Here is a 27,588-nt window from a genome sequence, read left to right as displayed (position 1 = left end):
TATTTATATTGATAATTAATTAGTGATTTAGCTGACGCTTTTATCCAAAGCGACTTACAATTGCTATATGTGTCAGAGGTCGCACGCCTCTGGAGCAACTAGGGGTAAGTGTCTTGCTCAGAAACACATGGTGGATGTGTTGCAGCGGGAATCAAACCACGTCTCCCATGCCAAAAGTATGTGTTCTTAGGTACTGCGCTATCACCATGTTGCCTAACGTAATGTAAAAATCAAATAAATAAAAGGTAAAATATGTCCTGGTGTTCTGGGAGCGTACTTGTATTGCGATTGCTCATTTCCTCCGACGTCAGTGCAGCGCAGCTTCTGCACCAAGATGCGGATGATGCTGATGAAGATAATGAAGTTGATCTTGTAGAGAAACACAAAACAGGGAGAAAGAGCCCCGTTAGTAAATGTCTGTCTTCAACACCACAAAGATCTAATTTAGAATACGTGAAATCGTAAAAGTACAACAACGAAATTTAATTTCTTTTTAGAGAACTGATTTTTAAATAAACAGTGGCATCATGTAAACAAACTGGCATTAAAAGGGTTAAATGATGAAAAATACATGATATGATATTGGTGTTATGATCAGGGCAGATGTTGGTCAAAAGATTTAAGTCCCTGAAAGTGGAAAATAATATTAATGTATAATTGTTTTATTGCAGTTTTCTTTTGTCCCTTAACATCTCCAGAGCTATATTTCTTTGTAATATGACACAGCACAAAAAAGTGCATGATCTTTGACATATACCAGGCTCTAAAACATCCACTTTGCATTCATTAAACATTTTTTAAAACTTTTTTTTGTTTTCGCCATTAAGAAAAACAATGGCACTGTGTAAACAAACTGTCATTTAAAGGGTTAAATTCTGAAAATGAATGATTATTGGGTATTATGATCAGGGCAGATGTTGTAAGTAATTGAAAGTAGAAAATATTAATGTATAATGTTTTTATAAAAGTGTTTTGACATTGACATACGTCATTATTACGCGGCACAAGCGCCACATCTTGCTTTGGTGTTCTGACTGATCATCTGCTTGCAAACATGTTTAGAAACAAACTGCTGAATGATTGAACGTTATCTAAACGTTATCTCTGTTTTTAGATGTGATGCCAAAGACCGACGCACATGCACTGAGATATCATATTAAGTTATTAAAATGTCTCCAGATGTTACTGTGAGTTTACACAGCTGGTTGATTAAAGTCACACAAAAAAAGATGCTGAATGTTAATTGTTATATAGTTTTGTGAATCTACTGTATATGTTTCATAGTTATTTATTTATAGTTATAGTTATTATTATAAATTCCAACTGCAATGAAGTGCTTTAGTTGATAATATAAAATGTGCATTTTTAAATAAAAAAAGTTACTGAACTCTTTAAAAAATTACAGTATTATGATAAGATGTTGGAGCAAAACTCACGATGACAGATGCCACGATGGGCCAGTCGATCAGTCTATTGGGGACAGGGTTGTCGTTCATCTCCCAACACCTGAAAATAAGAAAATAAATCTGTGAAGTTTTTATAGTTTTTTAGTATTTGTAAAACCAGAGCTGGCTTCCTCTATAAGTAAACTAACAAGCTGCTATAATGCCTTCAACAACCATCAAAGGACCGACTCAAAACACCAAATGTCTGTTGCCTAAAGGTTCTCCAAAATGTTTTCTTTTGGGGAAACCAATGGGCCTCATTTGTTAAATTAGTGGTTGTCAAACTGGAAGGCAGGCAAAAGGGTGAGCGAGTAAATCTGATTCATGTGGGAGCCACGAACGAATGAGAGTACTTTCATGCTAGCAAAGGTTCAAGTTAGCAAGATTTTTTTAGAAGAAAAGTGAAGATAATATTACAAAGAATCAAAGATCCCTTTCAGACATATGAACATACTCATACTGTAATCCTATTTATACTGTGAAGGGAAGCAACACTTAATATAATTTCATGAAATCTAGAGGTTGTCAGCCTCTAGTGGCTGACAACAGTGTTTGCATTTTAATAAACAAGAAGGTTGTTTATTAAAATGCAAACATTTTGCAGCTGTGCAGAGCAGGACGTGCACACTCACCTCGTGTCCTCCATGTTTATCCTACATATGATCCACGCAACCATGAAAACAAAAGGGATTCCTGGGAGACAGAGGAGAGAAAAGTCTGTTTAGATTCTCCGTCTGCCAGACACAGAACATCCACACAAGGTGCCACGCAGGGACTATGACGACTACTGTACACACACAGGTACATGAAACAGCTGGCGCTAAATGGAAATGCATTAGTAAGAGGAAGCGTTGGTTAAGTGGTGATGGATGGTGGAAGAAGGTGGCAGCAGCTGAGACAGAACGGGACTGAGAGGCCAGGAGACTGTTTAAGACCAGACCTTTCTTGCAATACACTGATCTGCTTCACCAGCATGATGATGTCTGTCTGTCTGTCTGTGCACGTGTCAATGTACGTGAGTGTTTTTGTACGGTACCACTCTCATGTCCCCGTGTGGTAAATATGAAGCTACAGCTAGTTAGCGTAGTTTGGCACAAAGTAACAAAAGGAAACAGCTACTGTTTTGTTTTTTTGTACAAATCAAACAAACAAAGTGTAACATATAACTTAGTGGGCTTTAGAGCTGCTGGTAGGAGGATAAATTTACCTTTAGCCCGAGCCAGGATTGCTGTTTTCCCGTTTCAAGTCTATGCTAGACTAAGCTAACAAGCTGCTGGCTATAACTTCATATTTGTCATGGTTTTTGTTTATTATTTCCTGTTTTATTTTGAAAGCATCCTTCCTCATCAGTCTTGTGTTACTTTACTTCCTGTCTTTGTGTGTTTCCCCGCCTGTTTGATTGTCTGGGCCTCTCTTTTCACCTGTGTCTTGTTATCACTTGTGTATTTTAGTCTGTGTGTTCCCTTTGTTAGTTGCCGTTAGTTTTTTTTCTGATGCTGCCACTGGTGGGAAATAAAGTCAGACGGTTCTACATATAGTGGCTTTAATCTTTTAAATCTTATTATATATGTACTATTATATATGATGTACTGTACATCATATAAAAAGTGATCAAGACAAGAAAAATAACAACAAGCAGCGTTGGGCGGGCCCTTGCACGTGTAGTGCGTCGAGGTGTGAGGCGGCCATGTTTTGTTAGAAACAGCTTACTTCCTTTTACCAGTGTGTGGCCCTATGACGTTGAGTGAATATTTTCATGTAGATGTTTTCAGGATGGGACTGTTATTGACCATGTAAAGTTTGGTACAGATCTGAGCATTTACACTGAAGTCATATAAATAACTGTTTTAACAACAGGGACCTCACACGTTTCGTGCTTGGGCCCTAATTAACTATTAATAACTAAACTATTGTAATATATAATTAAAGAAAAATTAAAATATTGGTATGCGTTGCAGAATATTTGTGAATAATTTCCATGATTTCAAATACTTTCTACAAATCGTGCTAGCCCTGCTGGAAACAGGCTGTACAATCCCCTGACTTCAGCCATCAACGTGGTTAGAGAAATATTCAGAACCACACTAAGAAAGACCCAAGCTCCTGCTGTTGAGCTGCCTACCCCAGCCGATGAGCATGTAGATGGAGAGGCGGATGGAGTAGTTGTGGATGACGAGCAGCAGCGTGTGCAGGTAGAGACCCTCCACCAGCAGCCAGAAGAAGTTGGCCATGATGAAGTAGTTGAAGAACACCAGACTGGCCTTACAGCCCACCTACAACAACATATTTGTTTTTATTACACTCACATGCAACAACAGTAAAGCTGAATGTAATGATAAATAATGTAATGATAAATAATGTAATGATAAATGTTTTTTAAGACATGAATCAAAAAGACAAATAATTAAATATTGAATTTAGATACTAAGACAAAGATTCTCCTGGTTTTTATAGAGAACACAGTAAAGCTTGAAGGAACTGTTGTCATTATACAGATTTGAACAATGAAATTCAGTGGTAGGCCCCTCCATAGTACACATAAACAAATATATATAATAATAATATAACAATAATTTAAATTAGAAAAGAATAAAAATAATAAAGTAGTAAAGTGAATACAAGCAGCCCTATAGGAAGAAATAAAAAGGCAAGCTAAACAGTTATGTGCTGTATATAAATACATACAGATACACATACTTGTATATCTATATTAACATATACATACTGTACATATATATATATACATACATACATACAATATATTCACATATATACTGTCCGTAGTATATACATATACACATGCATATATCTATATACATATATGTACACTGTATGTGTTTATATTTACATATATATACGAACACACATATACATATTAATACATATACATATGGTTCAAACTAATTGTATTAGATCATATTAGACTGTCTATTTTCATTTTAGGAAAGCTCCTCTTAGGAACGGTAAAAATAAATGTGTGTGCATGAAGTCACCAGCGATGGCTGCGTGCTGCAGTCTGTGTTTTCATCGGCTGAGAAGAGCAGCGTGTCCTTGGCCAGCACGGCCACGGCTCGCAGCATGAACGACACAAACAAGTTCAGATGGATGTAGTTCCTCGTGCAGTGCAGCCTCCTGCATGTACATACACACACACACACACAGGAATGTGTAGAAGTGTGTTTACAGAGGGTGTCGGGGTGTGAATCCACTGAAGGATGTGGTATCTAAACATGCTGATAGCAGCCGAGTGAACCGCTGGAGCTGATCCAGACTGAGCTGCAGCTTTCATCACACATTTTTACAACACGCTGTTATCTCCCTGAGTACTCTGTGTGTTAGGAGACATTCATGTGTTTAAGAGAGTCTACTGAGGTTTATATTATATATCCTGAGTAAATCCTTAACAAATCCTGAAAGTGTTAGGTTCTAAGGTTAACACCTTTGCACAGCAAGCCTGATGTATTCCTCAGTAAATGTGGGAGACGACTCTAAACTGTCGACCATCATCATACATTTCTATTAAAATAACCTTAATTATCTGTGTTTGCATAGAAAAAAAAAAACTTTAATTAATTTACTTCACATGGGGGAGAAACACATGTGAGCTTAAGATACTGTTTCTGCCAGATGAGTTATAGTTAACTAAATGATAATTGGTCATTTTTGATGTCTTACGTGTGAGGGATGTTTAAAACGAGCAGATCTTGAAACCATTCTTGATGCAACCTTGACATCGATGCTCTTGAAACTCTCTTTCCCAGACAGAATCATCACATCTTATAATGACATACCTCTTATTCTGCAGACTGTGGAGCAACCATGGAGCACTGAACACATCCATTCAACAGATTATTATTATTATTATTATTAGTTTTCAGACTTAAGACAGTGTTCATTTTTCACAGCTAGATATGAAAATATAGCTATTTATACCGCAATAAAAATATTTTGAGTATACATTTATATTACAGACAGAAAGTGATCCACAGCCGAACATTCATACATATCCACACAGAGATTTGGGGCTCCTAGGGTTTGCTCAAGGATACTTAGACATGCAGATTGGGGGAGGTGGGGATTGAGCCTAACTGCAACATTTAAACACAGTGATCCGACCTATCTGACGTATTTACTATGTTGCTTTGCTAACGTCTCTGATAAATCAAATCCACCCAAAAGCATGATCTAGTTTTGGATAAGCTCAAGCTTTCATTTAGGAAAATTAGGTCTCCAAATTCATTTAAGTGAAAGTGTTGTTATTAATATTATATGAAAGCATACAACATGCATTTTAGATGAATGAGATGTAAACACTTTGAAATAACATCATGAAAAAAGAAAACATTCATCATGTCGCTGCAATTAAATTGTATATTTTCTACCAGGAAGTTATTGTAAACAAACGATCGGTTCTATAAAGGCATAAACAAAGGACATTAACCTTTACCTAATTTGTTAGAACACAGTGCCTTCGCTCTGGGTTATTTGAAAAAGGTGCGTCTGTCTGTGTGCACACAAACTGTATTTATTTATCTGAGATACCTGAAGATGCACCGAGCATCTGCGAAAAGAATCTCAGTTTGAACACCTTGTCTCACTTGTTTAACCGGCGTGGTCGTGTGAATGGCGGGCGGTGTGTGTGGCGTACGTGTGTCTACCTGAACAAACAGATGACGATGGTGCTGGTGAGCAGAGAGATGAGGGTCAGGCTGTGGCCCAGAGTGGACAGTATCTTCACCACTTTGTAGAAGACCAGCTGGACACACAAACACAGAAAATAAATGTTAAAGGAAAAGCTAAGGCTTGAAAGGCTCCTTAACAGTCAAAGCTCGCCATTTTAATTGCATTCTTTGATTTAATTTTATATTAATCTATCTTATTACATACAAATAGCACTTTAAATACAAATCAAACAATATTTTCCTGTTGTGTAGTCAGCTCTTTAATTTCTGTAAAAACAACACTAAAGTGTAAAACTCTTCTGTTACAAGTGAAAGACCTGCATCAGAATCAGAAACAGCTTTATTAGACATAAACCTATATAAAAATTATGAAATAAACAAGATATACAGGTCATAAAAGAATAATAGAGACTACTAGCATTCAAACTTGCTCAGCATCACAATAAACTAAACTTATATAAAAATGTTTATTTTAATGTAAATGTACACATTTCTATGTTTACCTAACTGCTCAAATAGTGAATGTGTCAATCAATTAAGTCGCAAATTCATGAACGAACCTGGGAGTGTGTTTGGACAGAACCCAAGCTTCAATTTTTAAAATTAAAAGTAAACAAACTCTTTTTTCCAGATTAAACTGGTCTTAACATGACAGCTACACACTGTAGGCAGTGGTAGAATAAGTACCTCAAACTTTACTTTAGTAAAGGAGGTAATAACAGTGTAAAAATATTCTGTTACAATAAAACTCCTGCATTACTTAAGTAAAAGTCTGTTAGTATAGGCACAAAATTAAAGTACCAAAAGTAAACAAACTCATTATGGACCATTTTAGAACAGCATATATTATATTACCGGATTATTATTAGAGATGCATTAATGTGTTCATCAGTTTAATGGTGCAGCTGGATAAGGTGGAGCTAATACAATAATATATATCGTAATTTAATAGTTGATTTCTATTAACTAGTAACTGGTGACTGAAGCTGTCAAATAGATGTCATGGAGTAAAAGTAGAAAACTTCAGTAAAGGCAGTCGGTTGAAGCCACTTGGAGGCGCTGCTCTCTGTTTTGTTAATCTACACATTAAACAAATAAAATGGCTGTGTGAACAATTATTGTTTACTTCTCCAACAAGCAAACAAAGCTGCAGCCTGGTAACTGAAGAGATCAGGAGGAGCCTTGTGTGGTCATTTCGAGAGCTGAAGAGGAGGGAATAATAAAAACCCCGTGGCCAATCAGAAACAAGTATTCTCAGTGTACCTGAAAACCTCCTTTTACCTTTAAAACAGCACACATAAGTCCAGGCACATTTTCCCACACCGCCCAACAGCGAGGAGACTGAAGGACGAGACAGCAGCACTCATTGAGCTTCTGGTTTTTAAGAGTGGAGACGCTCTTTTACAATAAGAGCAGGATTCAGGATGAGTCTGGTCTATGTCAAAACAGCACAAACTCTCCATAAACTCTTCAGGCCGACACACAGAGATGGATCTGGACTTTAGAGTTGTGTATTACTGCTCTATTTCTGTGTGTGTGTGTGTGTCGGTGCCTGGTGTTCATCGCTCTCTCGTCATCTATAAACAACATTCCCCCCGTCTGACACACCATCTGGCGATTAACTGGACATTCACACACTCACGCACTCTCTCAGTAAATATATTTAGACCGTGCATGAGCACGCGCACATTAATGTACACCAACTGTAAACCTTTTCACCTACTGTTAACCACATTTAAATACACTCGCATGGAAACATTTGCATGTGTCAACATTGTGCATGCCTCCCAAAACTATGCATACCAACGTTAAGTAAGTGGTTAACGTTGCTGCTGGCTTAAAGGGACGGCGGCTGGAGCAGGGGCGGCTTTATAGGGGAGGTGGCCTAACTGACACCACCACTGCTTGTTATGTCCGGGGGGGTAGCTTCATTCTCTCCCGAGATACTTTGGGTTTAGATTATATTATATGAAGTATTGTTGTTTAGTTAATGTTAAATAAGATTACATTTCTTTTGGAATAAGTTTTTAGTTGGTTTTGCTGTTATTTGTAGTTTATGTAGTAGTGTTGTTGTTGTTAGTCTCCCCCTGTGTGTCAAAATTGGTCTGATCAGCCAGTATAAAGCCCCCTTTGTTTCTCTTGTAGTAGGTCAGTTGTATTTTTGAGTTTCTTATGTTCAAAGCTTAAGTTATGTTCTGTTTATTTGACCTTTTTTTTTTTTTTACAGGCCCAAACCTTGTCATAAATTTTTTGGGAAAATAAAAATTCTCTCGTGACTCCTCCCGCCTGACTGCTTGGTCCCTAACACGTCGTTTTTCTGGTGAGGACAGTCTCTTATTACACATTGACATGTTCATTTCTAAACAAGCACATTTGTACTTCTATATATGCGAGGAGCCTCATTAACATCATGCATGCCCCCGGCAGCTAACTCCATTCTTAACCTTGACAATAAAATCAAACCTCTACAAACCGCAGCTGTTACCTTAAAGGGGACCTATAATGCTGCATTTCCAGCCTTATATTATAGTTCTATATTTTCTATCTTATACTGCCTATAACCAATCTTGTTTGACGCAGCACTTTCTTGGCGACATATTGAACAACTTTAAATTCTACTTCAAAAGGCCGGCGTGTCGCGCTGAGCGGTATAGACAGACTGAGCGTAGCGGTTGCCAGGAGGATAGAGCTGCGTGCAACTGACCCTGGAGAACTGTCTCCTTATTTTAAATATATTTACCATTATTTGAAGCTTTGGCCATGTTTAACATGAACATCCGACAGCGTGACATTATAGATTTGACACAATAGGTCACCTTTAATCTAAAACTAATTCTAACTTTAACCCCAAATTTTTATCCTCAAACAACAGGACCAGCCAAAATGTCTCTCTTTGCAATGATATCGTGACTCGCAAGGTACAAACTCTTAACTGGTCCTCATAAAGATCGATGTCAAAGAGCACTCACACACAAACAGTGAAGTTGAAAGTGCTGTACATCCACTTCTGCAGCTGCTGTACTTACATCATCTCGAGACACTTTACTTAAATATTTCTATTTCTGGAGACTTTCTCCTCTCTGTCCTTCTTTCCATATTTCTTTTTTCATCCTTTGTCTTGTCCTTCGTTGTCTCTGCTTTTCCTTCTCACATTTTGTCTTTCCTTTGTTTTTGTTTTATAACTCTTGCCTTGTTTCTTCCTTTTATCTGTTTCATTTGTTCCCTCTGTTCTATCCTGCTTTAGTCTTTCCTTCCTTCTCACAAGGTTTACAAAAATCCATCAATCTTCAGATTTGGGGATTTTCATGTCAATGTACACCGATCAGCCATAACATTATGACCCCTGACAGGGGGAGAGCGAAGGCTGGCCCGCGTGATCCGATCCAACAGACGCATTAGTTGTAGGTCAGACTGCGGAAAACGTTGATGCTGGTCAAAACACACAGCGCACACACAGTGGAGTCAGGGCTTCGACTGGTCAGGGCTGTTTTGGGGCGGCAAATGTGAGACCTACAATTATGACCAGCAGGTGGTCGTAAAGTTAATCGGTGTACATCAACTGACCCCGACTGCTTTCTAATTTCCACACATTTGCATATTTCTTTAACTTTAAAGCTGCTGATATTCTCTATAACATTAAATATTCATTATTACAGTGAGTGCACAACAATTATAGTTAAAGTTGGAAAGAAAACACCCTAAGCTGTTAATCATTAAGAGGTTAAAACTCAGCTAATCTGCTGCATCAGGTGTGTGTGTGTGTGTGTGTGTGTGTGTGTGTGTGTGTGTGTGTGTGGTGTGATCAGGAACACATGCCAGCGGCCTGGCAACATGAATAATCAAAAAACTGTTGTCACATTTGACTTCAGACACTGCTAAATCCTTCTTTAGCAACAGAAATATGTGGCATCAACTTTTCCGCAGAAATCTCTGATGTGAAATATCTGTTGTAACTTCTAAGAAGGGCCTTTAAGAAGTGAACGCAGAGTAACAGAGTATTTTTCCACTGAGGCATTACTACTTTTACTTAAGTATAAAGAGGTTCAGTACGTCTTCCACTCTCGGTCTGTCCGCTATAAATACGCACACACATACGCAAACAGACAGTCACAGCCTGGCATCCGTGTCTCATTCCTGAGTTTGATTGTCAGGCCGTCTGGCTGGGAGCTGATGACCTGCTGGCTTTGGTCTGCTGCAGCCTCACTGCCTTCTATGTCCAAACACACCTCTGTCCATAAACTCTGGCTCGCTCGCTCTTTCTGTCTTCCTCTCTGACACCAAAGAATTAAAGCGATGTTGAACTTTAGGCTGAACAGCTTCCTGGCCATGATAGAAGTCTAAATCTGGTGCACTGTCTTTTTCTTCTGCTCCTGTGCGCTGTGTATTAAATAAGACCGACTCATGGCAGAGACCAGAGGAATGGGAAGACCATGACCGAAATCGTTTTTGTGACCAGGATTTAAAATTTACACAATTTTCTCTGTAATCTTTCAAACAAAAAATTTCAGAAAAAATTATTTACAAAGAAATGCACAATCATTATAGTTAAAACAGAGGGGTTTGGGTTCAGTTTCTAAGTTCCACTGACAAAAAACCTTTAGCGTTCTGGTGTTTAAGTGGTCTTCTAACCGTGTGACAACCGTTTGGGGCAGGCCCTTTCCTGTTTGTGACAATGCCCCCGTGCAAAATGTATGTGCACACAAATGAGGTCACTGCTGTACGTTTAAAATGTAGAAAATTTTTTTTAGACGTGTAAAAGCATACATTTCAAAGTATAACAAATTGCCCAAATAGTAAATTTGTCACACAATTAAGTTACAAATTCATGAAGGAAGCTGCAAGTGTATTTTTCATTTGTTAAAATCTTTAATTTCTAAAACAGTTAAGTGAAGCTGGTAAAGGTGGGGGCTAATTTTAATAACTTTACATACTGCTAGGTGGTGTAATCTATACTAATACATCATAATTTACTACTTGGTTACTTTTTTTGTAATAATAACACAAATCTGCAAAGTAACTACTGCAGTAAAAAGCTGTCAAATACATGTAGTGGAGTAAAAAGTACAACATTGGCTTCCAAAATATAGTAGAGCACAAGCGGGAAGCTTCCGGTCTGAGACGTGAAGCCAACGCGGAAGTCCCTCAAACCTGCATTCTATCGAACAGCCAGCAGGGGGCGACTCTTCTGGTTGCAAAAAGAAGTCTGGTTCCATTAGAAATAATGGTAAAATGAGGCTACTTCTTACCTCAGTAAACACTTTCCTAATGAGTTTCAAGTCTTCTTCAACACAACATGATGTTCATTTAGTGAATTATGGTCCCATTTAGAGGAAAATAGACCAGAAAGCAGAGTATGATTCAGGGCGGGATTTATTATGGCGTGATTGACAAGTTGTTACCACGGTGACCTCTCAATCAGGCTAGAGTGACTCGTACCCACGACACAGTGTAAATTTAACCAGCGCGGTTGAAAAAGCTTATTAAGCGGCCCGCCATAGTCTAATTTGCTCTGCCATAGTTTCAAAATGAACCGAAATATATTTTTACATCTCATAATAACATTACAGACCTCTAACGCTGTGGGCGCTGCTCCGCGCTCAGGCACTTTGGCCTCCAACTCGAGACAACCACTTTTCTTTTGAGGCAACTACAGTAACGTTAACGGTCTGTTTCTGGGAGTCGTTTGTGAGACGGCGATTAAGCTAGCCGCGCCTACATTTGGAGTGCACACGTATTAAAGCCTTTATGGTACATCCACTGTAACGGCGCAGAGCGAGCTAACAGGCAGGTTAGCGACTTTATCCTGTCCGTTTCTCTCTTACAAAGACAAGTAATTGGATTATATTCACAGAAAGTATAAAACATGATACAAGTCTCCAATAAAAGTAAAAAAACAACAATAAAATGTCAGGGAAATTACTTATTCTGTCTTCTGTTCTTTGATTTAGGGTTTGTCGACTTTTGTTCATCACTACTAATGACTAATGTTCATCACCAATTACAGCTATACAATGGGTTTATGATCAAATAGTTTATTAGAGCACAACATTGTTTGCAAGCGTACCAAGTTCTTCATAGATAGCCTCTAAATTTTGCACCAAATTAATACATTTAACTTTAAAATGTACAAAATTTTCAAGGCCCACAACCCCCAATTTATCCGGGGGCATTTTGGTTTATGGTCGGTATCTTAACTCCTAATCCACAGGGGCAATAAAGGCCAAAAAAATCAGTTTTATCAGTTCTTTATCGGAGACAAATACCAAAGAGACACATAGGCGGATTTTCCAGGGTGTCACAGACATTTGACAGAGGTTCGTTATGTGAGCAGCAGATGTGCTGTGTGAAGAAGAAAAGACGAATGATGTGGGAGTCTCTCCTCTCCAACAAACCAGACGCTTGCAGGTACGTTTAGCACTGTGCACGAAATTTACATTCTCTCGCTCACACTGGGAAGTTATTATCTCACGTTGCCGTTAAGCTGCTGCAGGACATATTAGTTCATCTCCTGAGCGATGTGTTTCCACACATAGCACGTCTTAGTGTTAGGCTTGAGCTTTTCCTCCATGTTGTTTGGACTTCTTTTACATAGTTGAGTGGAGCAGAAAACAAGTTGTCTTTTCCATAAGGACACGATGCCAGCATGTTGTTTGGGGTTCACTTCACAAAGAAATGTCATCTTGTGTTTGAGTCCACACGTGGCATCAAAGTTGGTTTGAAAACTAGTGTTTGAAGTAAGTGTGTGATCAGTTCTGTCTGGCGGTGAGAGTGATCAGAGACGATCAGCTGCGTCTGCTGTGTGAGGATCTGTATCTGAGTGCCAGCAGTGACGCCTGGTCTCAGCTGAATGTTTCCCAGACGGAAAACCTCTGTCTCTTCAACAGGAAACAAATAGAAAGCTCTACTGAGAGTCAAAGAGGTGGAATCCCACACCTGAGGGCTCTGGAGAGGATCACAAGCCAGCTGTGTGTGTGTGTGTGTGTGTGTGTGTGTGTGCTGTTAAAATCCATCTTTATGTTCAACTGCTTTCTGTCACACAGCTCAGATGTGTGTACAATACATGATTCATGAGCTTCTGTTTTGCTTTACTGTTATTCTTACATAACTCGCCTCCTCAAAAACCCTTTGTTTTTGTTTTCTCTTCTTTCATCAGTTTGCTGCTCTATTTTAAACTTTGCAATTAAAAAAACAAAACGATCAAAGCCATTATTCAACTGAAGAACCTAAATATGCTGCTCATCCTGCGTCTGTCTATTCAACACAGGCTGGAAACAAGATGCTACTTTGATTGTCAAACACCAAAACCATAATTTATACTCACAAGAGTAAAACTGTCCCTCCTTTGCAAAACAAAGCGATGTCTGCTGCAGCTTCTTTATAAACTGTTAAACATTCAACCCTAAATTATGTTTGATTTTGGGTCCTCCAGTGAGTTTAAATAAACAGATATTTCAAGATATCGCTGCTCTTGTTAAACTTGGCGTTCATATTGATCTTCACGCTACACTTTTCATGCTCACACGGTACATGAGCATGTTTGTCCATTATTCAGACAAGACAACCACAATGCTGACAAAAAGACAGCGTTACTTTTATCACAACTGCAGTTTATTTTGTAAATAGCCACAGCCGCAAGTGTGTTTGTGACAGCTCCTTACAGCGTAATGACAGCAGCTGCTGTTGGAGAACCTCGCTGGTGCGACACAAAGTGTGAAATTAGGCGTTCCTTTACTGTTCTTTTCATTTACAGGGAAGTACAAGTAGAAGAAGAATAAGGAGAAGATGTAGAATAACTAAAACTAGAAGAAGAAGATGTAGAAGACAAAGAAGTAAAAGAAGAAGAATAAAGAGAAGAGGTGCGTTCAAGATGACTGCGGCTGACTTTCGCTGACTTCATAGTCTAACGTGAGCGGCAGACGACTGCAGGGACAGGGAATAAAAACGGCGCAGTCAAGTCGGACACATTCTACCAGTGTGAGCTGAGATCAATGACTGATTGCGGCATTTTTCTTGTGTGCCGCGAGGCCTGGCAAAAGCGTGGTTTCAACTTTGTGCAGCCGCCTTGCTCCCGTAAGGTTTTAATGACGTGACATGGTGGCGTTCGGCAAACGTCGGACACAATTTCTTGTCAGCGCTACGCAGCGTCGCATGAAGTCAAACGCACCTAAGATGTAGAAGAAGAAGTAAAAGAAGAAGAAGTAAAAGACGAGGAAGATGAAGGAGAAGACAAAGAAGTAGAAGAAGAATTAAGAGAAGATGTATAATAAGTACAATAAGAAATAATAAATAAGTAAAAGAAGAAGAAGTGGAAGAAGAGGGAGAAGACAAAGTAAAAGAGGAAGATGAAGAAGAAGAAGAAGAAAAAAAAGAAGCAGACAAAGACAATGAAGTAGAAGAAGAGGAAGAAGTAGTAGATGAAATCGAAGTAGAAGAAGAGGAAGATGAAGAAAGCGAAGAAGTAGACGATGAAGAAGTAGAAAAAGATGATGAAGACAAAGAAGAAGAAGAAGTAGAAGAAGATGAAGAAGGAAGTTTAAGTAGAAGAAGATGAAGACCAAGAAGGGGACATTGATATGCAAACGTGATTGTGAGTGCCTCTACATCCATGTATGGCTGACTGTGGCAGTGGAAATAAATACATTTGACAACAATGATGTGGATGAATCGAGCCAAACAATGTGCCTGACGAGAATTTACTGACATCCACATGTGCAAAGAACAAATCAACACAATAAAAATGTTAAGATTCGGTGCTCAGTTCACATGCAGCAGTTGGGCCAAAGTCCCAGCACTTGTCACTACAGTTTATAAAAGGAAGTTCATTTGTTTTTCTTTGCACAACTGTCGAACGGAGCATTGGTACATTTTTCTATACAAGGCAACGTCGCACAAACAGCCTCCTTATCTATTTCTGAGCTTCAGTAAATCTCCACAGCATCAGCAGTGTCAGCTCTCGGTCAGGCAGTCAGATGATGTAGGTCAGCCGCATCGCGCTTCATCTTGCTTTAAGTTCCAGCGTCGTTACAGTTTTAATTGGTATAAACCAAGATATGAAATGTTTATCTAAACTATTGTACATGGGGAAGATTATGAAAGCAAGACTGCGATATGCACACATCCTGTTCCTAAAGCAGAAGTTTGAAAACTGCAGCAAGCGGGGAAAGAAATAAAAGAGATTGACGTCTTGAACAACCATGTGTGTGTGCATGTTTACACACACAGAGGAAAGAAAAACAGTCCGGCGATGAGGAAAAAGATTCTGTAAACAGAGAAATACAGAGAGATGTTAAAAAGAAAGATGGCTCTGGAAAGGAAACTGCACAGAGACCCACAGAAAGCTTAGATGAGATGCTAAATTAAGAGACCTGATGGTCAAATTTGAATATTGCTCTCATTTAAGATGCTCGACCAGGAAAGTTATCGCAGACTTCATTTGTCTGCAGAGGATTTAAGACGTCATTTCACTTTGTAGCTTGTGACAGCAAAGAAATAACAGTTTAAGAGCTTGAAGCACTTCATCATTCAAACGTTTCTTCCTTCCTAGTGTCGAGTGAGTGAAAGTGGCGAATAAATTCAGACTTGAAGGGTTTCTTGCTGCTGCGATTATGGATGGTAATTTTTGAGGCGTTACTTTCATTATTTATTTTTTTATTTAACCTTCATTTATTCAGGAAGCTTCACTTGCAGGAAGGCCCTGATCACCATCACACTGTTACACATTCACATCTGGAAACTGCCCAATCCTGCTGGCCGCTGAGCAGCTCCACTGGAGGAGTTATGGGCCTTGCACAAGGGCACCTCAGTGGGATTGAACCGGCGACCTCCCGGTCACAGCTTTTCAGAGTTTTACTTAATGAGCCTTCCTTATCTTCGGAATATTTAGTTATTAAATTGCAGCAACAGACAAAACTACATGCGTGCGCTCTCCTCACACTTCTCCGCCTCTCCTTGCACCCGACTGGATGTGTTTTGTTCTGCGTGCATGTTAGTGTTTATTTGTTTGATCTGTTATAACTGAAACACTTCTGTAAAAACAAAATCAGTCCCTTTTTCAAACCAACTCCTTAACAGCAGAGCCAACAGCTACGTACGCAGTTGTGACATAAATACAAATCGCATTATGATTCATTTTTTTATTTTGTTTTTAAAGATATTTGTGGGCCTTTTTTTGGACTTTATTGACAGGACAGTGGACTGCGAGGAAACTGAGCTAAACGCGCCACATTCATTTTTTTTTTACATTAAAAGTTTTGATAACTGATGAGTTGTGGATTTTCAAATGAATTATGTAATTTTGTCCATATTAAAGTGCTTTCTAGCTTATTAATTTAGCTGCTTTTACCACCAACATGTTTTTAATCACTTGTGAAGTTGTATGATTTCTGTCACCTTGCCTGGTAAATCCACAGAAAAGTTTTCACTTTTAGAGGATCGGTCTTGTGATATTCTATATTTTTCTTCTTGTCAATAAAACCCGTGTTGTGCTATGAGCTAAGTTTAACTTTGCTAAAAGATGCATTACTTATAAACGCTAACTGTGTCGACAGATGGAGTGCGGTTTAACTGTGTCTGCCGCCTATCTAAGAAAATAGTAACTAAGGCAAGAAAAACGAGAACTAAAAACAGGCCGAATGTTCCAGTAGCTGAGGACACAACACACACACACCTACACTGAACTCTTCTGTCCAGAGACAGAGTCGCACTCCACCTGCGCTGACGGTATAAAGGTCAGACTCACACATAGTGAGTTCTTCTTCTTTGCTTGATGCTTAATAAACGGAGACTACTTGATAAAACAAGTCCTGTGTTTATCACAGACTGATATCCTTTCTTCCTCTGAGCCGTAGAGCGCCATTGTTGTCCAGACACTATTAAAAACCCATCAGTGAGCCTCACTTCTGCACTGGGTCACATGTTCCTTCATCACCATGAACACACACACTGTAGTTTATTCTGACTCGGTCACACATACATGTGGATTCATCGGCCGCTGAAAATAGTCCCAAACAAATGCACCATTTCCTCCTGTGTGTTTGAAAAGTATATAAAAGTGTAAACACAGAAATAACTATATATTTGTGACCTGTTCTTTGAAAGTTACATCTTCAGTAGGAACCAATGGCCTTGGAGCTGAGAGCCACAGACAGGAAGTCAGAAAATATAGAAAGACAGACAAACAGATTGCTGATTTTGATCTTTTGATTTTTTTGACAATAAAGGAAATAAAATAGATTTTCCTCTACTTATGTCCCCAAAACAAGAGACATTCACACAATCACTAGACACTGACGCCTGATGGAGGACCGTCACTTACGGTGCGTTTCATTTACCTCGGAAGTCGGAGCTGGGAATGACGGCACACCAGAGTTGACGGCGTTCCAGTTAACAAGTCGGAAAACCTCGTGCTCGGCCAGCCGTTGTTTACAACTAGCCATCTTGGATCACAAAGTCGTGGTAGTGCGGTTCTCCTGAAATCCGACTTAGAGGGCCGTTTCCGACTTTGAACTCGGACTTCCCATGTCAAATGTAACGAGAGAGCAAGAGGAGTGTGTGCCGCAGTGTGGACACAATAATGGTTCCGGATATTCTCTTAAACCTGGATGTTACTTTCTTTATTTAAAGCTCAGAATAAACCTGGAATGCAGCCGTGACTACAAGCAATAACTGGGAAGGTCAGAAAATAAGCTCTGTGGCATCAAACAGGACGCCTCGGGGCGACGGGAAGGTCTAAACATACATATACACACTAACGGAGTAGACAGATAACACAGGTTTACAGCTCTGAGTAAAAGACAGTAAAGAAAACAACGGGGGGTGTTTTTTAATTTCTACAACCATCTGCAACATTCACAGGGTAAATATTCAGCTGTGTCATTCTGCTCCTCTCCTCTAAGGAGTAAGAGGTGGGGGGGAATGCCTCCTGTTTGCCTTCATCTGGTGAAGAATCAGATATGGGAACAGCCGAGGGCGGATCAGAGAGCAGAGAGAAGAAGACCAGAACCTGAACCCCCACAACTCAGCTGGAGGAGCTGAGAGTTTAAGCCAGTGTCTCGCCACAAGTCCACACAACAAGAGACTGGGTCAGCGTGGTAAAACTCTCAATCCTGGTACCGTGGATGTTTTCTGTCTGCTGATCACACTGTTTTTGGCAGCAGTGAAACCCCAAATGTTCTTTTTTGTTAAATGTGAAAACAGAAAATGCCCTTTTTCCACCTCAGGAACCTTTTTAAAAGCTTAGGAACATAAACTCAGAGGTCTTGAGTCCACATCACTGCCCTCCTGAACTCTTTCTTTAAAGGGTTGGTTCGCACAAATCTAGCCATGCAGGTCATCTTGTTCTTCTTATAATTTATGTTTTGCCATCCCTTCACACAAAGCGATCCCAGTCCCGGCTGTCATCTGTGACACCACGATGGTGGAACGAGCTACCACACGCCATCAGAGCAGGGGCGTCCCTCTCTAACTTCAAGAAGCTCTTGAAACCTCATCTCTTAAGAGAACACTGTCTCTTATAAAACCTCTAACTCCTTGTAGGTACCAAATCCGTGCTGCCTGCCAAACGGTCCTGTCTGTCAAAGAAGGTTCCCACTAATGTGCCTGTGAGTAATTACTCGCGTGTTGTTGTCTGTTCTCATCTCAGGGCGTCGGATACTGACACTTTCAGAAAGGCTGACAAAGCGTTATTTGATGCAAAAAGTACCAGGGGGCTCAATCAGGCCACGGGAGTGCCTTATCAGCATTTGTGAAATGGTGTGATTATAACTACCTGGACCTTAATGTGACAAAAACTAAGGAGTTAATCATTGATTTTAGGAAGAACCGTTTTAACCCAGAAGCCAGCATCACTCATGGAGAAAATGTTGAAACTGTAGAGACGTACTTAGGAACCATGTTAGACTCCAACCTCAAGTTTGACAAAAACACAGAGTCAATCGCTAAACTAAATTCTTTTAATGTTTCCCAGAGCATCTTATGCAACTTTTATTATTCATTTATTGAAAGTCTTTTAACATTTTCTTTTATCTGCAGGTTTTATGGATTATCTGCTCCAACATCAGTGGCGATCAGCTGACAGACCTGAGCTCCCTCTGGAAAAAAACAGGTGCTCCAGAAGGCTGGACAGGTCGTGAGTCATCCTGACCACGTTCTTAGTCAGGAATTCTGTTTAATGCCCTCAGGACGGCGCTACCTCCCCCCCAAGGAAAACTAACAGATATGCAAATTATTTTATTCCTTCTGCCATCAGGCTTTTAAATATTGCTGACAGCGGCAACTAGACATGTGCCAGGCATCGTAAACCTCTGTATTTATTACTTATTATTATTATATTTATTTATTTATCTACTTGAAGTAGTCCATGTATTGTGACCTGTGTATTCGCTGCTTGCCCAAAATTTTAAATGTTTAACATGTTTATCGTCCTGCGTCCCAAATCCATACACTCAATAATAATAATTTAAATACAGTATAAACTACAAACATCATCATCATCATAAAATCCTGTTTTAGCAGGTAATATAAAAAAATATCACCACAGGAAATGATACAAGGCTTTATGCAACGTCAGACGTTATCAAACTGCAACTTTAATTAAGCAAGAAAACTTCACCAAAGAGACATCAAAGGTTTTTTTTAAAATTTAAAAATACTTATTTCTTTGTAAACTAATATTTTCTGGAGCTGTTTCACCATCACCCGCAGTATATTTAATTTTCTTTCAGCTTTGTGAAGCTCTTCCATTTCCTTTGCGTTGTGGTAAAATAGTATCCATCACCAACACACTCAGACATTGACTGTATTTACTTCGCATGGTGTCATTTTTTTCACACCCGACAAACTCAAAACCTGCTCAGAATTAGTGTTTAGTCTGGATTTGGGGACGTGAGGTTGATGTGGAGTTTTACAGGTGGTATTCATGTAGGCAGGTAAGATTGAAGTTTAGACCTGATGATGTTGTAAGTGCAGAAACACAAACACAACGAGGAAACGATAATTTCTCTGTGGCCTGACGAGAGAAAGAGGTCGCTTGGGGTCAGAAAAAAACTCTCTTTCCTCGCATTTGATATACTCTCTCTCAACCCCGAGCTTCCTCTCGGTTTATCGGTCACAGTGTCATCTATGAAGACACATGCAGAGATGCTGAAACACTGAGCTGATATGAAATCAGCCTTGTTAATACACCACTTATTGGTGGATAAGAAGCGATGCAACAGAAACTGGGGAGATGAAATCTGATCCTTGACACATAAAATTTTCCTTCATTGGGACTATACTATAAACATCTACTTTATGTAGTGCATACGGCCCAAACTGGCCCAAAACCATTTATAACAATGTAGAGACAGTGAACAGTGTTGCTTTGGAGGTTACCAATAAAAAGTTACCCTATTTAAAATTTAATTACTTTAGTGATGTAACATATACATTTAATTACTTTTTGATTCCTTTTCGAAGTTTTCTACTCTTAACCATTTTTACAAGACAGCTTGAGAGGTAATTTAACTGGCAGACGGGTGGCGCTGAAAATTCAAACATGAGAACCAATCAGAAGCATCAGAACAGCATCAAACTTTGTGGCTGGAAACGGCAAAGGAAGACAATGTGCAACAATGAGAAACATATAGCCGAGCTTTTTACAGAAAATATTTAGATGTAACATCCAATGTAATCATGTAACCTTTTCATATGTAACTGAATTTAATTACACATTTTTTTCCTCGAGACTCGAGGTGCGGGACTCAATCAACAATGTTTATTTTTAGGAAATGAGGTTTGTAAACATGTTTATGTCATGCATGACTCCTGCATCTGTCACCTGAGTTTGAGACTGAGTGAGTGTGTTTCGATTTGTTTTTTCCTTTGGGTGAGTGAGGCATGCTTGGTGTGTTTTTGTTCTGTTTCTCTTCCCTCCCTTCTCTCAGTTTTTTCAATCCTGGGCGTGTCGGCTTCCTGAGTTGGCACTAGCTGCACCTGTTGGTAATCGCGCACCTTTCCTGATCTGCCATCCCTCCCTCTTCTTAAGGAGAGACCAGACTTCCATTCCCTGCCGGATTGTTAAGTCGTGTACCGTAGGTCTTGCCTTAGCGTCTAGCTTTAAGCCTGTTAATCAAGTAACCAGTTTGCTTTAAATAGTTTCTCTCCGCCTGTCTCCAGATCGCCTGCTCTACCTGCTCAGCCTGCCTGCCAGTTCCAAGTCTCTCGAAGTCCAAGATGCAACCCTTCCAGCCACAGTCCAGACAGCTTAGAAGGAAACTCCCTGCCACCTCACCCTGCCTAGTTTGCTCACTCTGCTTCAATCAATAAACTGCTGCATTGTCTCCGTGTCTGCATCTGGGTTCTAGTATAATTCCTGACAGTTTAGCTCAGCATTCGCCATCTAACGTTAGCTTGCTGTTGCTTTAGCTACGACCTCCCAGAGGTTAACTCCAACTGTCGTTCGTTATGAATGAGCGTTTACTTGCCAAACTTGTGGTAGTCGATTAACGGGTTTGAGAGTCTGATGTGTTGACTTATAGTAGTTTATAAGCGCATTAGTTGTAGACGCATTGCACATCACATGGTGTGCTCTGTAAGTGGAAAAACAGGTTACAGGTTTATTGTTGATCATGTAACGTTACAGTTTCATTTAGTTAACGTTACACTGGTTTGAGAGCCTGCAGTTGGAGTTGACTTACAGTCATTAATAAGCTTTTATTCTGTCATTAACTGCGTTGCACATTACATGGTTGTGCTGTGGAAAAACAGGTTACAGTTACAGAATCCCTTATAGCTATGCAGATTTTTAAGCAGCCTGGATTGAATGCAGCAGGCAACATTCATTATAACCACGAGAGACTTGAGACTTAACTTAGACTCTAGCTCAGAGACTTGTGAGCATCTTTGGTGCTTATGTTTCTTTCCCAACCTTTAATTTTGCCCGTGAGAACAAACTAAATCCAGCTAGGAGATATCTGATGGATTAATGTTTAGATTAGTAGTTTTATTATTTTCATTCAGACTCCTGATTCTTGAAGCGTCATGAGTTCAGAAAACTGAAACCTGCTCCTAATTGTGTAATACTGACCTGACCTGTCAAAAGGAGGTTTTCTGTCTGCACCGCACACAATTTGCACAAACAAACAAACTGAAACTAATTCGTGGTCGGCTTTTTTCAAAACAGATCAGCCAAGTCTCGCCTGTTTCAAAAGTGGGTCTGTGGGTGGTTTGCATTGAAAGTGGGTTGAAACGGAGATAAGATCCTCTAATGTGCCTACACCACAGACATCTGTGATTTGCACTTATGAGAACGTTCTCCTCCGCACGTGGGACTTCACATGTAAACTTGTTCCGATTGAAAACACAAAAGGAAACCATTGTGGTATTAAACCCTGCACGCAGCATTTTGTAGATTTTTGTTTTAACCAGGAAACACACCCGACGGTCCTTTAAGTGAGATTGCTTTGTCAACTGAAATGTAAAGTTTCCAATAAATAACCGGATGTCTGTTGCTAAAATTCAGGTTCCTTTCAAGTCAAAAACTGTATATAATACAAAAAGATAATTGGTTTCTTCTTCTATTGGTTACTGTCTTAGATTGTCATGTTTCAAAATTACGTAATGCTATCAAGGAAACCTCCTAGGAAATTAGACAAGTACCATTTTAGCTTGTGAAAATGAAGCCATGTTGACCTGCGACCCTTTGTCTCCATGTCTCTTTTAAACATCTCTGATGGTTTTATTTGAATAACTGGATGAGGCTTGAAGAAGTAAAAATATCCCATATTTCACACAAGAAGCAAATATTAGAGTAAAATTAATTGGTTGTTTTTTACTTTCTTTCTATCCCATGACCCCTTTTTATTATTATTTTATGACCCACTGGTTCCTACCTAAATAAAGTGTTACTGATTATTTTGCATTAACTAACTAACAATATGATGATATGGATATGAAAACCGAGCACACAGAGCTCAGATCAGAACACAAAGCTTATCCTTTCCAGGTCACCAATCATCAGTACAAACATAACTTATACAGAAGTGACATACAGACGCTGAACTCCCTCACTGGGTTCATCTGTGTTGTTCGACCAGCAGGCGATGGTGATGGCGGGGTAGACGACAGACCAACCGTTCTCTGTGCAGTTCCTGCTGAGGACACCTGGGACACACAGACATCACATTTTATTACATTAATTTTAGCTGAAGCTTTAATCCAAAGCGACTTACAATTACCATATATGTCAAAGGCCGCACGCCTCTGGAGCAACCAGGGGTTAAGAGTCCTGCTCAGACACATCGGTGGTCGACGGTCTCCCACACAAACGGCATGTGTCTTATCCACTGCGCCATCGCCACCCACAGACAGACAAACAGGTTTGTTTGCACTACATATGTACTGCCTACTGCGTTTCATGGTTAGCAATGATGACCTGTTGTTGAGACTGCCTGATTAAATAAAGAAGTAAAGAGTGATTTGCATAATGGGACACAGTATATAAGGTAAAGGCGGTCCGATGCGTACTGGAGATTTATTCCAAATCAGTTTTTTTGCTTTTTCTTGCATACTGCGTTCTACACTTTGGCCAAATCAGTACATTCAGTTATTAAGCAGATGGTATCGAATACAGTCGGTCCTTTCCAGTTGCACCGGATGCATTATTTGTTAAAGTGGTTGAGGTTTCTTTGTTCAGTCTTGAATGAGTGCTTGATTAAGATTTATTAGAGCACCTTTGTTTAAATAATGTTTTTATTTGCCTTTTAGCAGTTCAACTAGTTCAGGGGAAATCCTTTAAAAGGACAATAAACTGTAATCTCTGGTCTTCATGTTTCATGGCGTTTTAAATAACCAGCTACCACAAAGTCAAATTTCAACATCTAGGCTTATATGTATATGGTGTGTTTAAAAAGCTTGCAACATGAGGCAACAAACTTGGAATAAAGAAAATAGGAGTTTTTCCCTGCTTTTCCCCCACTCTTGACAGCCCACACCTGACGGTTTCTAAAAATATTTGAGATGAAACCAGACTATGAAGGCACTAAAATGTTATTAACTTTAAAAACTACAATGGCAAGTTATTTTAATTAGTTTTTACAGAATTCACAAAGACTGTCCGAACCGCACGTAACAACAACAACAAAACTATACTTACTTAATAGGAATCTCAGTGTAAATAAAGCGGAAGCATAGCAGGGACTGGAAAAGGTCGGCCATATTGGAGGTCCTCGGCTGTTGGCAGCGGCTGCAGCAGATGTGTTTCTTAACTGTCTTATTGTAAATACACTTGATTTGTGCTCTACAGCAGCGAGCTTGTTAATGAGGCTGCTGGCTAGCTGACAGTTTGTTAACGTTAACTGTGCTGAACTCTTCTCAGCAGACGAGTAAGGTGGCAAAGAGGGACCAACACACTGCAAAAACATACATATTACTGCTATTATTATTTCTGGTTGACTCTTTTTCTGTGGAGGAAAAACATTTGTGAAGAGGGCACCAGCTCTAAAGAGACAACACGTTTAAATAAAGTATTTATGAGTGAAAACTGACAGCTGTATGTCTTAACGATGCTCTCATTCACAAAGACTAATACATTGGCCTTTAAACACTAAAGTACAATCATTTAAGTTTATATTAAAGTCAAATTAGGGTTCTGTTGTTCCTGAAAGTTTAAAGCCAGCCCATTTAGATTTACAGATGTGAACTGCCAGCAGCTACAGCAGCTGCTGAATGACTGAAGCTATACAGGTGTACAGTACTTGACCGGAGACTACTGGGAAAACTAATCTGCATCTGGAAAGTGGTAGTTGGTGGGCCAGTAGGGGGCAGTCTTCCCTCTGGTCTTACTAAACAAACAACATCAAAAAAAACATATTTTGCTATGCTGTAGGACAAGGGCTTTCTGAGACTGTGGGCCTCCCCTCAGACAAAGCTTGGGAAAAGGCGTCCTCCTACCACCCCTTAGTTTCACTCAATTCCTCCAGGGATCATGATTATGTTGTTTGATCCCGTAGAAACTCAACATATGAGCCAAGTTAGCCTAATTTTACTATTTGACATAACTTCAGACTACACTAAATTCATAAAAAAGGTCTGTCCTGAGACATTTATTGTTTCTGATAAAGTGGGAAAAGTAGAGTTTCCCAAAAACTACTGTATCTTTTACCAAATCACACACATGTAGGCTACTCTATGTGATCTCCCTTTGATAACAAACGCAATAACTAACGTAATATTGTTTCACATCCATTCACTGAGCCTCTGTTGTAGGAGAAACCATCTTTGGTATGTGATGTGAAACCGAGGTCCAAAGATCCCATAAGTAGGGAGTTCAGAGTGAAAACCTAACCCCCAGGGTAACTGGATTTTTGTTTCGCTCCCCGCCTCTCCACCTCAAGCTGATGTGTGGTGAGAGTTCTGGCACTAAATGGCTGCCATGCATCACCCAGGTGGATGCTACACATCAGTGGTGGTTAAGGTGAGTTTCTCTCTAAAGCGCTGTGGGTATCAAGATAAAGTGCTGTGTAAATGTAATCATCCACCCCACGACATCACATCAGATACAACAAGCAGCACGTTACACAACTTCCTCTTGATTAAACTGCAAATCAAGCCGACATGAACAACTGTAAATACGGAGAGAAAATAAGCACAAGCTCCTTTGAAATTATAAGAAACCGTTTGTTGGGGCTGTATGGAGACTTCAGGATGACCTGCAAACATGCTCAAAGCAAAGTACTTCACCGCCTGTGTAGATTTTCTAAACTATATATATTCCTTGTATATTTATATATATCAGAAATGGGACGCATTTCTGTTGTTACTGCTTCTACAGGAGGCAAAACACAGAGGAAAAGTGAAGATGCAACTGATTTAACTTTAACAGCAGAGTTTGCTGTTGGCCAGCTAATTTCACAGTCTCTCGTGCACAGATGTTAATGTGTTGACAGAATATTTAACAGTCGCAGTCTCAGTCAGTGACTTCAGATGTTGAGCAGCCGCCGTTGTGCCGATCACACGCTCATCTTTTAACTGACCTAATGCTTCCCACCTCTGCAGGGGCAGCAGGGAGGTGGATAAACCGAGCTGCTGACAGATGCTGCTGAGGGAAATCACGGGAAAGTCGGCCAGCCCAGATGTCATCAGCTGCCCCGCGAATAATTAGACTCATTAACTGAAAGATCGTGAGCAGCGCAGGATGGAGGGAGGCGAGGAAAACACAGCGATGGAGGGAGGGGGGAGGGTGAACCTTAACATGAAAAAACAATCACATCAGGAGTTATTTTTTTCTCAGTGAGCTCATTTGTCATTTTTTATTTTACAAAGACAAGAACAAACCCTCTTATACAGCCCACCTATTCAACACATACAGTTCTCGAAATACAACAACAAGCTTGTTCTGTATTAGACTTTACTTTCATTACATTTCATTACATATTTCTTGTGAAGATTACAACATATTTACTCAAAATAGACGATAACGACTACTTCTCTATTTCCCACTTAGGCCCCATCCACACTGCTGCATTTCAAATTAAAACGGAGACCTTTTGCTACGTTGCACCTCCCGTCCAGACTAAAACAGCGAAGACGGGTGAAGACGGGCCAAAAACGGAGGACTTTGGAAACGATGACACAGACGCTCACGCTCGGCTCTCTGATTGGGTCGTCATGCAAGCAGAAAAACGATGCTTCTGACAGAGTTTTGAGTTGGTTTTTATTAAAATATTCTGTAATGCCAGCAAACAAACATTGCAGGTTTGAAACCAAACACAGTGTTCCCACACATAGGCTTTACTTGGGCGGGCCGCCAGGGATTAACAGTAAATTTGGCGCCCATTTTAAAATCGTTTTTTTTGATTGCAGCGCCGTGCAGCACATATTCGCTCCACACATCCTCTCGTTCGGTCGCTTTTCTCTCTCTCGCGCAAACACGGACACAGACTCGTCTGTAAATGAATGGTTGGTATCATAAAACACCGCTGCACAAATCTGTCCAACACAACGCTGTCAATGTCGGAGACCCATCTTCAAAGCAGTTAATAGCAAGCATGTAAGGAGCCTAGCTAATAGGAGACTATGTTAACTTTGGAAAACAGCTGTCGAAGTTGCACGCTGTATAACTGGTAGTCAACAGGTGCGTTCGCGATAACTGGCTGACTTTCGCTGACTTGATAGATAGGGGAATAAAATCAGCCTCGCGGGAGTACGCTCTTTCATACTGAGGAAAAGTGGATGCAAATTTCGGCAGCTAGCCTACAACATCCGTTTGCTGAATTATGAAATTCACTTATTAAGGTCCTTTTCAGACACTTTGCTTTTGACATTGTTTGACACGGTTAACGCCACATGTTTTCGCTGAATCTCAAGAAATGGCCTACTTTACTAAGTGTAATATATGTTAACAATTGTTAAACGTCTTAAATACATGCAGATCATTTATCACAATTGATGAACCCCACAAAGAATATAGTGGGTTTAAAAGCAGA

At 39.8% G+C, this 27,588-nt stretch overlaps 1 protein-coding gene across 1 annotated transcript; it reads right to left on the bottom strand.

Moving 5' to 3' along the window:
* Nucleotides 1–213: 213 nt before the first annotated feature.
* On the bottom strand, nucleotides 214–23,266 carry LOC119916778 (vasoactive intestinal polypeptide receptor 2-like; the record flags this gene model as incomplete). The annotated part of the gene is made up of 7 exons (XM_038736746.1): nucleotides 214–369; nucleotides 1,437–1,506; nucleotides 2,078–2,138; nucleotides 3,568–3,718; nucleotides 4,439–4,577; nucleotides 6,104–6,201; nucleotides 23,169–23,266. Coding segments are annotated over 7 exons (773 nt in total), but the record flags the coding sequence as incomplete, so codon positions are not given.
* Nucleotides 23,267–27,588: the final 4,322 nt, after the last annotated feature.

This window comes from Micropterus salmoides, unplaced genomic scaffold (genome assembly GCF_014851395.1).
Source record: "Micropterus salmoides isolate LMB-PRFRI ecotype aquatic unplaced genomic scaffold, ASM1485139v1 Ms_hic_scaffold_2175, whole genome shotgun sequence".
NCBI lineage: Eukaryota > Metazoa > Chordata > Actinopteri > Centrarchiformes > Centrarchidae > Micropterus > Micropterus salmoides.
This window is presented reverse-complemented; position numbering and strand designations above follow the sequence as displayed.